The following is an 11,354-nucleotide window of genomic DNA, read 5'->3' as shown; positions in this document are numbered from 1 at the left end:
AGTCAGATTTGCTCTTTTGTGTTCGTAAGCTTGGCAGGCCTGGTATTATTTTTTACCAATAACACCGGTGATGGTAATGGCTAGTTTTTTCAATAGTCTAATACACAATGTAATGACAGCGATGTTTGATTTTAAGTGTTTTGTGAATGTTTAATTAATACTTAAGGATACCACTGTGCAATGTAATATAGTTTCTTGTATTAAGCGATAATGAGTTGATACTAATAAAATTATTTACTGTGTATAACTTACAGAAGAGAAAAACTATGAATATATCGTTGTTTTTAAAATTATAATTTTAATTAGAGTAAAATATTTTAAGTATAAAAGAAATAGGAGAGAAATGGAAACAACAGCAACTGCTGAATCTATGGAGGAGAGCCTGGAAAAGATTCAAACAAGTCCTCCTATACAAGTTGTACGGGTACCAGTAAAGCATGCAAATCTTGGGATAAGAAGTCATGCCATGTAAGAAAAGAATATTAGAAAACATTGCTTATGTTTTAATTAATGATTACGTATATTTTAGGGATATGAGTACGATGGTAGAACTTACTTCTTTTAGTACGCTTGGAAAAATACAGCCCTTTTTAGTTACAGTAACAACTACTGCAGCTTTATTGGTAGATTTGCATTGCCATTTAACGGATAAAGAAGTATGCGGCTATCTAGGTGGCCATTGGGATATTAATTCGCACAGTAAATATCATTTTTATAAAATTTCATGTAGTTAGTATTCGTTTCTATTACTTAAATATCATTTATTTTGTATTTTAGATTTATCCATAACAACTGCCTTTCCATGTAGATATTCTGGCAAAGATAAGTCAGCTGCAGCTGCAGTTGAAACAGAAATTGCCAGAGCTATGGAATGGAAGCGTGTTACTTTGGTTGGATGGTATCATTCTCATCCTAGATCTCATGCTTCCCCTTCTCTTCGAGATGTAGATTCTCAATTAGATTATCAAATTAAAATGAAAGGACCTAGCGACAATGGATATACGCCGTGTGTAGGATTAATATGCTGTTAGTACTTTTTATTATAATTATTTTAACAACTTCATGCATAAAACTGACAAAAGAATCATTCATATTTTTAGCACCTTACAACACAGATGGTAGCTGTTACGAGTCAAACTTTAATGTTTTTTGGTCTTTACCGCCTCCTGAAAATCGACCTCACGAATATCCAAGGCCAATGCTTTTAAGTTACACATTGTCCCAGGAACACTTTCTCTCTCAAGACACGTTAGAAGAGATTGTATGTACATGCCAAAATTAGCTTAATAATCGATCCGATATTATATATTAGTTCATTATGTATCTGCTATTTCAGAGAAGATGTATAGAATATTACAAAAGCGAAGGAGGTATTGATTTTACTGCAAATTTTAACAATAATACAACTTACCTCGAACGTTTAAGGGTAGGTATACAAAAATCGATAAAAAATAGTGCAAACGATACTAAAATACACGTAATATTAACAGTCTTCACTGGCGTCTAAATTACCTGGACGCAATCGATCTAATGGATCTTATTGGGATGTAATTAGAGAAATGATCTGTCCTGGATCTGAAGATGGAACAACACCTGAATTTCTTGCCGTCAAATTTCCGCTCGTACCGGCATCAGAATCTCTTGTTCCTTCTGCAGTTCCACCGGGAGTTGGTCTTGCACCTAACAATGCTGCGGTCTTCCTCACGCCCGTAAACTTTAAACCAGACGGTGCCATACTTACTCCTACATCGAAATCTTTTGTGATGCAACCATCTACTTCGAGAGATAACATTAAGAAAGATAATATTATAACCACGGATACCGCATCGATTACGCAACTGAAAGACGGAAGTTCTGCGACATCGAAACAACATATACCTTCATCGGAAGTGATACCTAGTTTTCAATCCGGAGAACTAACTGTTTCCGTAAAAAATACAAAATGTGATTATGATTTTGCGCCAACAGATTTTTCGAAGGTATCCAATACCCTTGTAACGGATACTGGTATCAGTAAAACGCGGTCGTCTACGGCATCCGATTTTCCTTTAGCCGACATAACGCAACAGATCACCAAATTTTCAGATTTATCAAAATTAGCCAATTTTTCTACTGCAGACCTGGCAAAGCTCTCTGGATTTTCTATTGCAGATTTTACAAGAACGTCGTCACCATCACCGTCTGCGTATATGCGAAATATAGCCAATTTGTTCGGTCCAATCGGTAAAATTTCTCCAGCGAGAGATATAGAAGGGAATGAACGTAAATCTAGCGATTTTTCGATGATTGATTCTTTATCATCGCAATTCAAATCAACTACGGGATCTTCAGAATCTTGTAGAAATTTTTCTGTCACTGCAGAAGACTATTCAACCGATCGAAAGAAAATAGAAGTACAAAATGATAATACGAAGCTCAATCGATCGAACGAGTATCAAGGAACCGAAGATTTATCAATTTCTAAAACAGATTTTGGAGGAATGTTGGATATGACAACGATGCATAAAAAACAGCAGTCACAAGCAGATATCGGTGATTCGCTAAATCTATCGAAAGATCGTCAATAGGTTTAATATGTTAATCAGTATTTCACGATTGTGATTATTTCTATACAGTACAATGTACTGTATGTCCAAAATTGTCTATCTATATAAACATATTTAATGTAATTTGTACTTTTATGTCCTACTACTTACACGTCGTGTACATGTGCTTTAAGTTATTTTTTGTACTTTTGGAAAAATCTGAAATAATAAAAATAATTTTCACATTTACTGTAATTAATAAACTATTGTCTTTTCCCTGTTGCCTTTCTTTACCTATAAAGATGTAATTCATTTCTATCTTTATAAATGATACATCTATATGTATATATGTTATGTATATGTATATGTATAGATAAACATGTGAACAGAATTGCACCACTTTCTGTAGTAGTTCTGATGCGAAAATATACTCCTGAATCGGTGAGCGTTAATAAGTACGTAATTATCAATCCTGAGAGTACCAACTACATCGTATTCGATATTAAAAAAGATTAGAATACAATTACCGTATTTATATTCGTATAGGTAAATGGCTAGTTAAACAAAATTACGCACAATAACAGATAGGTTACTTAAGGTTAGAACATGTCATGTTGCGGAATTTATAAATACTGAAGACAGATCTGAGTTTTATATGAAAATTAATATGTTTCGACCGACGAGAAATTTATTAACAACCTTGAATCGTGTCAAGGAATGTCGTGCAGTACACGCTAGTAGTCAAATTTTATCAGAAATAACAGACTATGAATGTAAGTATTGCATCTTGTAAAATTATTATATATATTGTATTAACTATTGTATATAAATTTATATTTGACTTACAGCTGTTATTACCGATGAATACAAAAGGGGTCCTGCCGAAGGCAGAGCTATTTACTTAGATGCTCAAGCGACTACACCAGTGGTAAATATAATATAAAAGATTATGATCTAACTTAAGTATTTATAATGAAATTTATAATTTTTATGCAGGATCCACGAGTATTAGACAAAATGATGCCTTATCTTATTGCTTACTATGGAAATCCACATTCCAGAACACATATGTACGGTTGGGAAACGGAAACAGCAGTTGAACATGCACGTAAGGTTAATATCCAGCATTATTACATTTTGTTGCATATGATATTACAAGTTATGATTTGCAAAGACAGTAATTGGATATTTTATTTTCAATAGCAAATTGCAAATTTAATATGTGCAGATAAAAAGGAAATTGTATTTACATCTGGTGCAACAGAAAGCAATAATATAGCTGTAAAAGGTGTGGCAAGGTTTTACAAAGGCAAAAAAAATCATATTGTGACGACTCAGATAGTATGTTAAGTTTAGTTAAATATTAAATATATTTTGTTAATATTAAATATGTTTTGCTGCATTTATTTATATATAATTTTCTTGTTTCAGGAGCACAAATGCGTATTGGATTCCTGTAGAGCCTTGGAAGCAGAAGGATTTGAGGTGACTTATATTCCAGTGAAATCAAATGGTCTTATTGATCTTAATCAATTAGAAGATGCAATTAGGCCCACTACTTCTCTTGTTTCTATAATGCTGGTCAATAATGAAATTGGTGTAAGACAACCAATTGAAGAAATTGGTGCTATATGTAGGAAAAAGAAGGTGTTTTTCCATACAGATGCGGCTCAAGCTGTTGGAAAAGTGCCAGTTGATGTTAATGCTATGAACATTGACTTAATGTCGATCAGCGGTCACAAAATATATGGTCCAAAAGGTATTTGTCTAAGAGTTATAAATATTTGTTATATATTTCATGTTCGTATAATTGCAGCTTATTGATTTTTCAGGAGTTGGTGCTTTGTATGTAAGGAGAAGACCAAGAGTTCGTGTAGAACCAATTCAAAGTGGCGGTGGTCAGGAGAGAGGTATGAGAAGTGGTACTGTTCCAGCTCCTTTAGCTGTGGGTTTGGGAGCAGCCTGTGAATTGTCGCAAACAGAAATGGAGGTAATTCTACTAGAAACAGTATTATGTATTTTGTTATGTACTAGATTTTAAATAGTTTGCTGTTTTCTCCTAGTATGACCACAAGTATATCACAATGCTTTCCAATCATTTGATCGAAACAATAACGTCAAATTTACCACATGTTATACGTAACGGAGATGCCGTTGCTTGGTACCCTGGTTGTGTGAATTTATCTTTTGCATATGTGGAAGGCGAATCCTTATTAATGGCATTAAAAAATATTGCTTTGAGCAGTGGCTCTGCTTGTACTAGCGCCAGTTTGGAACCGAGTTATGTATTGAGAGCAATTGGAACATCAGAAGATTTAGCACATTCCAGTATTAGGTAAATTACGATGGTGACTTAGTATCAAATGATATTAACGTAACGTTGTAACGATTCCTTATTTATATAGATTTGGTATTGGCCGGTTTACAACGATGGAAGAAATTGATTTTACCGCAAAAAATACAATTCAGCATGTTCAGAGACTTCGAGAAATGAGGTACAGTTTATCCAGTTACATTACAAACATTTATTTAATGCACAAGCATTGGTCAATTATTTCACGTTAATTTTATTTACGTACTTTCGGCTAAGAGTATTAAAAGCGCGATAGTTATAATAAACGGAGGGAATAAATTTGTTATAGGACGTTTTGTGATTTGAAGTATATAATCTTAATGAGTACCTTAAATATTACTTAAATAATAATAGTTAATTTCAATTATTTATTTTGCAGTCCATTATGGGAAATGGTTCAAGAGGGAATTGATTTGAAAACTATCAAATGGACTCAACACTAATGACTTGTTCTACCTCATAGTATGAATTAAGTATGCTATGATATGAACCGTAAGTTTTAGAAATAGTTCAAATTCAAATCGAGTAAAATATTGTTCAATATGTAATAAATCTTTATTTGAAATCCTTTAATTTTGGGAATCTTAAGTCTGATTATAATTGTACATAATATTACATATTAATATTTTCCCCCTTTCCCCATTTTTACGCTCGCAGTGTTTTCCATCTTAGGAAAATCTTTAATGGTAATAATTGATATAAAAAGATACCTTTGCTCTTCACACTTTACAACCGTGTGTTGAGTTTATCCAAGTTATAAAAAATGTTGCTTCATTTACACTTGTTAATGTTCAATATTTAGCACAAGCACGATGGGTCTGTAGCTTCGTCGATATATGAAATTTTAAACCTATCTTTATCCATTTCATGCAATTCCATGCGTGACCTGTTAGCCTCAACCAGATGTTGTGCTATATCTTCAAACATTTCGTGTATTCCTTCTCCAGTCTTACAAGATGTTTTATATATACCAGATATTAGATTGTGACATTGTTCACTGCAGAACATAATGTGTTAGCGAATTTTGATGTACACGTATCGCATTAATAATATCGCTTAAATTATAGAACTAACCAGAATTGTTCCATTTCTGCATCCGTTACTTGTGAAGCCGTGCTTTCGAGGTCACTTTTATTTCCACACAGAAATATCTTTGCGTTCTCAGCATATGTAACAATCTCGAGCAAATGCTGAGATAGTAAGTGAAATGAACTCGGATTGTCTAATGCAAAAACTAAAATAGCAGCTTCTGCAAATTTATAGTAGCTCGATGTTACCGATGCAACTCTTTCCATACCACCTGTGTCCCATAATTGCAGCTGCAAAATAACAAATTTAGACATAGAACAAAGAACAACAATATCGCAGCGATGACAGACGTTTGATATAAATGTTTATGAATCATTTATTTATAAAATGAAGGCTAACGAGATAACAGCATACGCATGTAAATACATTACTCGTATTCGTCTGTCTTCGACAACATATTCTTTATCGATATTATCGAGACCAAGCGTTGATTTTCGATCGTTACTTGTTACGAAAGTATTGTTTGCAAAACGCCTAAATATAGACGTTTTTCCGACACCGTATTCCCCGCACAGAATAACTTTTTGTTCGGTTACTTTAACAGTGGCCATATTCAACTTATATCACTTCGCCGGTTATATAGAAGTAATACCACTAACAACAAGTCATTGTAATTATTTCCATTTTTTGCAACTATGCACTATGTTTAGTGGTGTTTCTCTAAACACTATTATCAGTACGATGACAGTCGTGATAATAGAAATATTACACTAGTGACGGACCATAAAATACTATTGTTATAGAACTTCTGTGCACATCGGTGAAGTGCAATAGAATCTGTAGCGAGCTATAATAATCCCACAATCTATTATATGTTTAACACTATTGTGATTAAATATGATGAATGTAAATATTGTAATCAGAGTTCAATAGGAATTTTCTAAGTTTTATAGTATTGAAAATATAGTGTACGTGTTTTAGTTTGTTGGGAATTTGATACGTATAACGAAGAAAATCTTTTCTCGAAGAAAATCAAATTTATTTATAATCAGTCTTCAACAAGGAATTCGAAAACAAGTAATTTTAAATAATCACAATAATAATCATTTCAAGTCGATTTAGTCGATTTATTAAATGCTGCCCTCTATGATTAAAAAAAAAAGATTAGTCCGATAGTATGCGTTGTGTATGCGTTCAGTCCTCAGCTGTTTAGGTTTCTTGTTTGACATTGCTTATTTCAATGTTGGCGTGTATTCTTAATACTATAGTATCAATATCGTTTTGTTCGCTGTGGAAATAACAAAGTTTCGTCATGATACTAAACGACGTGAACAAACTTCTTCAAGAATTAGAAAAAACTGAATTGGAAGTAAGTGCAGCGTTCAATTGCTATTATAGGTTATACCGACTATGATCAATTTTATTAAATTCTCTCGAAATTCATCATCATTTATGAACTCGTATATTTCTGTACAGGCTCCAAGTGGAGTTGCAACAGCACAGACGTATGCACAGTTATTAGCTATATATCTTTATCAAAATGATCTGTAAGTACAAAATTCTAACCTCCATCGATAGTTTTAATTATTTTTGTATTTAATTATTCAGGCGCAAACTATAAAAATCTCGTTATCGTTTTATTATTTAAGTTTACAATGTACGACATTATCTCGTTAATTTTGTAATAAAATTATTATTTGTATAGTGTACGCTGGCGCCATCTATATATGTTATATTAATTTTGATAAAAACAATTATTTTGTTTAATTATATTTTGTCAATTGTAAAATATTATAACTAGTTTATAATTTAAGTGTATATTATTTATAAATTTCTTTTTTTACATTATCCTCTTTACCGGCAATCAATAGCGGGTAATTTAAAATTGTCATTTTCTTCTTTTTCATTTATAATTCGTTCGGTAACAACTATTTCCGATTTGATTTTGTATCACACGATTTCATGTTTATTTTGATTTAATTGTTGTCACTGGATATTAAACGCATCTTTTATTTTAACGTTTGGATATTATCTTTCCCTTTTTAAACGAATAAGAGATTTCGAGAATACATTTAGTTTCTGTTTTTGTTTTGACCGTGCCCTTACGAAACGCGTACAAGATTCGATCCATATTTATTTGATCGAAAAATCGCCGCCGTAGATGCAATGCCAAGTACCTATGGAAACGAATACCATCGGACTTGAAGAGCGGAAGTGCGGAGCTTAAGCAGATATGGGTGGTAGGGCAGCGCATGTGGCAAAGGGATTGGCCCGCGGTTCACGTTGCCCTTAACGCAAAGTGGAGCGACGACGTGTCCGATATTATGGCTGCTTTAAAAGGTACATGCATCGCAGGGCAGCCAGAACTATCCTGATTATATTGACATTCAATCTCAAAGAATTATCTAAAAATAATTTTTCAAAGTAGCGTTTGAGCTCGTTCCGGGCTTATCTAACGGATGCTTTTAGATTTAAATTGAATCGAAATTATTGTTCGAAATAGGCGAATAACAGAAACAATATCTGTACCGATTGTCGATAAATCTTTCAGATAACGTTCGAGAAAGAGCGATCACCCTGATATCCAAAGCGTATTCGTCATTGGGCTTGACCGTGTTCGCATCGATGACGGGTCTGTCGTTGGAAGAAGCTCGTCGACTTGTCATCGAGAGAGGATGGACCATAGACGGAACGATGGTACAACCGTGCAAGATCGAGAAAGAAGAAGAATGCAACGTGGCCAGTGAAGTTGGTCTCACGGAGGATCAGCTGCGCAAACTCACGCAATTCGTGTCCTTCTTGGAGAACTGAACGAACAACGTGTCGTCAATGACGAGACACTCAACATCAAGACTCGATCGACAGTACTTTAAACTTAGTCTTACCTCGTAATCGTATTATATAAAGGAGGAAGTGTGCTCGAAAGGAAGCACCTGTGTTTCTACCCTAAGTATACACCGCGATCTACCTACGCGTCCTGTCTGCTCAATCGGAAGAAACGATCCGATGAAGCTCGTTGCATGCGTGGAGTCAACAACTCGATTAATCAATAATTTTATGCCGTTCACGGAGACTGGTATTTTCTAGAAAAGAAAGACTCTTTGAAGAGAGGAAAAAACGAATCACAGTTTCCAACGAGTATATTATAGATATCTTGACCCATCGGTGTTCACTTTAGCATTAAATCATCGGAACGAATTGCTCTGTGTTGTATAGAAAGAAATAATAATAATAATTACGGACGCGATCATTACCGTCCCGATACAACGCTTCACCTATAAAACATTGATTGCCTTATCATTCAACGTTGTCTGCTTATTTTTACTTTCTACCTTCGTCCCCCCCCGCAAAGACTCATCGATTCTTTGTAATTCTTATCTTTAAAATTTACGTAAGAATTGTAAAAAATTCGGAGCAAATAAAGTCGCGGTGGTTGAAGGTTGTCTCGAAAAAATGGCTTAGCATGGAAGCAAACGGGTGCTCGACGAGGTCGTTCGAAAAATCTACGCGAGGAGATCCTGCCGCGAGCATTGCGTCATGGAAATCGAAATTTCGCAGATCAGAAAAATCACGGACAGATAGGTATTCTCAGTCGGCTCAGGTTGTGTAGTCTCGTTGCTCACTCCCCTCGATTCCGAGTAATTCTCTATGAAATCGATTCTGACCGTCCCGCATTGTAAACGCTACTGAATATGCACAATCGCAGCGCGATTGTGTAACGTTCGATATTCTCAAAGAAATCGTTTCCACCAGCCAGCAGGTAGCCGGTGTTCACCCACCGTCATTGGTGTCCGTTGCTCTTTTTTGGCTCCACTATACTCTAGAAAGTTGTTGCACCGGTATCACTAATCCTACACGATACGCGAGTTTCATATTTTACGCGTACGTGCTGTTGCGCGTTAATTTACCTGGAAATCCCTGTTAAAACGTGGTAGAAATCTTTTCGTACATAATATCCTTTTCCTACCGAGTATCAAGTAATTCGTAAACGCGAGAGGCATCATTCAATCGATGCGCGTTATAATTTTCTTTTAATTTTATTGGTTATTGGTTATAAGTTGGCGAGCTGTTCTCGCGCGGTAGTTGGTAGTCATACCATTTAGAGTATGTTATGTGCATGTATATTCGTTAAAAAATGATTTTGATTATCGATTACAGTAAATTCACTGGTACGGATACGTGGGAATAAACGAAAAGAAAAGCGTTTAGACATATCTTGAAGGCGTTCCCACGCGTTCGTATCACATTAAAGTGCCTATCCTAGACACTGTTTACATCAAGAACGTGCGATCGGTGCAATAATCGGTATCGAAAAATGGCGTTCGGTCAGCGGGGGGTTGCAAAATGGTTAGGATGTAGCCTAGAACGAGGATGACGATGCCTTGCTCTACGTACAACACTTTCGTTTCCATATTGTACTCGGTGTTCATCGTGTCTTTGAATAATGCAGATTCATCATCGTTCCAAGGAACGATGATTGCATCGCGATATCGCACCGATTCTTCTTCTTGCGTGTTTTTTTTCAATCCTCTTTCTTTCTCTCGTCATGATTTCTCTAGACAACGGCGAGTACGATCAAGAGGAGAGGACGATGTTACCTCGGAAGCAAGAGTAACGATGGGTATCTGGAAATTAGGTAATCAACCAGCAATGCGTGCTCGTCCGTGACTATGGTACATCGCGAATGACTTTCTCGAACACCTATAGGCTGCCATAGAGTTGAAATTTCGCTGATATTTGGCGATATCACGCGCGCCGTTGCACGCGAATAGAAAAGTTTCGGATATATCGTTGCGTATGTGAAAAATAAAAAAGTTGGAAGAGAAGAAAACCGCGCACGGGGGTTGTTATCTACAGCAACGTGTTTTCAGGGTTAAATTTAAAAGGACTATCGTTTTCGAGCGGAGCGTTTGCACGGCCTCTCGAAGCTTGTGCGCTCGGTTACCATCGGGTATTACTAAACAGACGAGTACTAGTTTGCAACATAAAACGCGAAGGTGAGAGGCAAGAGGGAAGAGCCGGGTTACCAGTTACCTTACCTGACCTCCCCATCTTGTAAGAGTACACGCGGGTGACTCGCGTCTTCTTTCCCGAGAGCGTAGCTACGCCGCGGCCTGTTGCGGGTGACCTTTGCACGTCGCGGAAAACGCCGATGCTCCGTTGAATAGCGAAGCGAGTGGCACGAATCGAACGCGACTAGTCGATTTCGAAAGTCTGTTTCGCGGCGGAAGAGCCGTCGGTACGAGACGCAGGGGACGAGGAGGATGATGATAATGACGAAGAACAACTAGAAGGCCGAGAACATTCCCCTTCGTTTTATTTAACTATCGACGTTTCTTGTTACGATGCTGATGGATCGCTTGTCAGGGATAAATAGGGGTTGCGCAGCGAGATTCATTTCGATTCTCAATTTTCCGCTTACTTCTGTTCGAAACAAGGTTCTACGC

At 36.0% G+C, this 11,354-nt stretch overlaps 4 protein-coding genes across 8 annotated transcripts; 3 read left to right on the top strand and 1 right to left on the bottom strand.

Annotated features, from left to right (window-relative positions):
• The first annotated feature begins 47 nt into the window (after positions 1–47).
• LOC100879008 (uncharacterized) lies at positions 48–2,788 on the top strand. 2 transcript variants are annotated; one of them, XM_012287313.2, is made up of 7 exons: positions 48–182; positions 255–468; positions 530–699; positions 778–1,026; positions 1,101–1,261; positions 1,337–1,426; positions 1,491–2,788. In XM_012287313.2, the coding sequence occupies exons 2-7, from the start codon at positions 344–346 to the stop codon at positions 2,565–2,567; spliced, it is 1,872 nt and encodes a 623-aa protein (XP_012142703.1). In that variant the 5' UTR covers positions 48–182; positions 255–343; the 3' UTR covers positions 2,568–2,788. The 2 variants fall into 2 exon arrangements, with proteins under 2 accessions (XP_012142703.1, XP_012142704.1); XM_012287314.2 differs by lacking the exon at positions 48–182 and having other exon boundaries at positions 330–468; positions 595–699.
• Positions 2,789–2,863: 75 nt separating this feature from the next.
• Nfs1 (Nfs1 cysteine desulfurase) lies at positions 2,864–5,451 on the top strand. 4 transcript variants are annotated; one of them, XM_012287323.2, is made up of 10 exons: positions 2,864–2,980; positions 3,072–3,298; positions 3,374–3,453; positions 3,522–3,633; positions 3,754–3,866; positions 3,957–4,284; positions 4,358–4,515; positions 4,589–4,860; positions 4,931–5,020; positions 5,258–5,451. In XM_012287323.2, the coding sequence occupies exons 2-10, from the start codon at positions 3,181–3,183 to the stop codon at positions 5,319–5,321; spliced, it is 1,335 nt and encodes a 444-aa protein (XP_012142713.1). In that variant the 5' UTR covers positions 2,864–2,980; positions 3,072–3,180; the 3' UTR covers positions 5,322–5,451. The 4 variants fall into 4 exon arrangements, with proteins under 4 accessions (XP_012142713.1, XP_003704357.1, XP_012142715.1 ...); XM_003704309.3 differs by having other exon boundaries at positions 3,522–3,638; positions 3,729–3,866; XM_012287322.2 differs by having other exon boundaries at positions 2,905–2,966; positions 3,522–3,638; positions 3,729–3,866.
• On the bottom strand, positions 5,410–6,700 carry RabX6 (RAS oncogene family member RabX6). Its single transcript, XM_003704316.3, has 3 exons — positions 6,339–6,700; positions 5,953–6,197; positions 5,410–5,875 (listed from the first exon to the last, which is right to left on the bottom strand). The coding sequence occupies exons 1-3, from the start codon at positions 6,516–6,518 to the stop codon at positions 5,677–5,679; spliced, it is 624 nt and encodes a 207-aa protein (XP_003704364.1). The 5' UTR covers positions 6,519–6,700; the 3' UTR covers positions 5,410–5,676.
• A 376-nt stretch (positions 6,701–7,076) lies between these two features.
• Positions 7,077–9,212, top strand: CSN8 (COP9 signalosome subunit 8). Its single transcript, XM_003704326.3, has 4 exons — positions 7,077–7,276; positions 7,384–7,454; positions 8,069–8,247; positions 8,459–9,212. Exons 1-4 carry the CDS (start codon positions 7,220–7,222, stop codon positions 8,716–8,718), a joined length of 567 nt encoding a protein of 188 aa, XP_003704374.1. The 5' UTR covers positions 7,077–7,219; the 3' UTR covers positions 8,719–9,212.
• Positions 9,213–11,354: the final 2,142 nt, after the last annotated feature.

This window comes from Megachile rotundata, chromosome 6 (assembly GCF_050947335.1).
Source record: "Megachile rotundata isolate GNS110a chromosome 6, iyMegRotu1, whole genome shotgun sequence".
Taxonomy (NCBI): domain Eukaryota; kingdom Metazoa; phylum Arthropoda; class Insecta; order Hymenoptera; family Megachilidae; genus Megachile; species Megachile rotundata.
Note: the sequence above shows the minus strand (reverse complement) of the source record. Positions and strands in the feature narration are given on the sequence as shown.

What these genes read in the sequence shown, in the direction of transcription:
- LOC100879008 (XM_012287313.2), top strand. Translation starts at nt 344, where the DNA reads ATGGAAACAACAGCAACTGCTGAATCTATGGAGGAGAGCCTGGAAAAG. An exon ending in GGGATAAGAAGTCATGCCAT is followed by an intron (nt 469 to 529) that starts GTAAGAAAAGAA and finishes CGTATATTTTAG; the next exon opens with GGATATGAGTACGATGGTAG. An exon ending in TTGGGATATTAATTCGCACA is followed by an intron (nt 700 to 777) that starts GTAAATATCATT and finishes TTTGTATTTTAG; the next exon opens with ATTTATCCATAACAACTGCC.
- Nfs1 (XM_003704309.3), top strand. Translation starts at nt 3,181, where the DNA reads ATGAAAATTAATATGTTTCGACCGACGAGAAATTTATTAACAACCTTG. An exon ending in CAGTTGAACATGCACGTAAG is followed by an intron (nt 3,639 to 3,728) that starts GTTAATATCCAG and finishes TATTTTCAATAG; the next exon opens with CAAATTGCAAATTTAATATG. An exon ending in CAAAATATATGGTCCAAAAG is followed by an intron (nt 4,285 to 4,357) that starts GTATTTGTCTAA and finishes TTGATTTTTCAG; the next exon opens with GAGTTGGTGCTTTGTATGTA.
- RabX6 (XM_003704316.3), bottom strand. Translation starts at nt 6,518, where the DNA reads ATGGCCACTGTTAAAGTAACCGAACAAAAAGTTATTCTGTGCGGGGAA. An exon ending in TCGAAGACAGACGAATACGA is followed by an intron (nt 6,198 to 6,338) that starts GTAATGTATTTA and finishes GTTATTTTGCAG; the next exon opens with CTGCAATTATGGGACACAGG. An exon ending in GCAGAAATGGAACAATTCTG is followed by an intron (nt 5,876 to 5,952) that starts GTTAGTTCTATA and finishes TATGTTCTGCAG; the next exon opens with TGAACAATGTCACAATCTAA.
- CSN8 (XM_003704326.3), top strand. Translation starts at nt 7,220, where the DNA reads ATGATACTAAACGACGTGAACAAACTTCTTCAAGAATTAGAAAAAACT. An exon ending in TAGAAAAAACTGAATTGGAA is followed by an intron (nt 7,277 to 7,383) that starts GTAAGTGCAGCG and finishes ATTTCTGTACAG; the next exon opens with GCTCCAAGTGGAGTTGCAAC. An exon ending in TATCTTTATCAAAATGATCT is followed by an intron (nt 7,455 to 8,068) that starts GTAAGTACAAAA and finishes TCGCCGCCGTAG; the next exon opens with ATGCAATGCCAAGTACCTAT.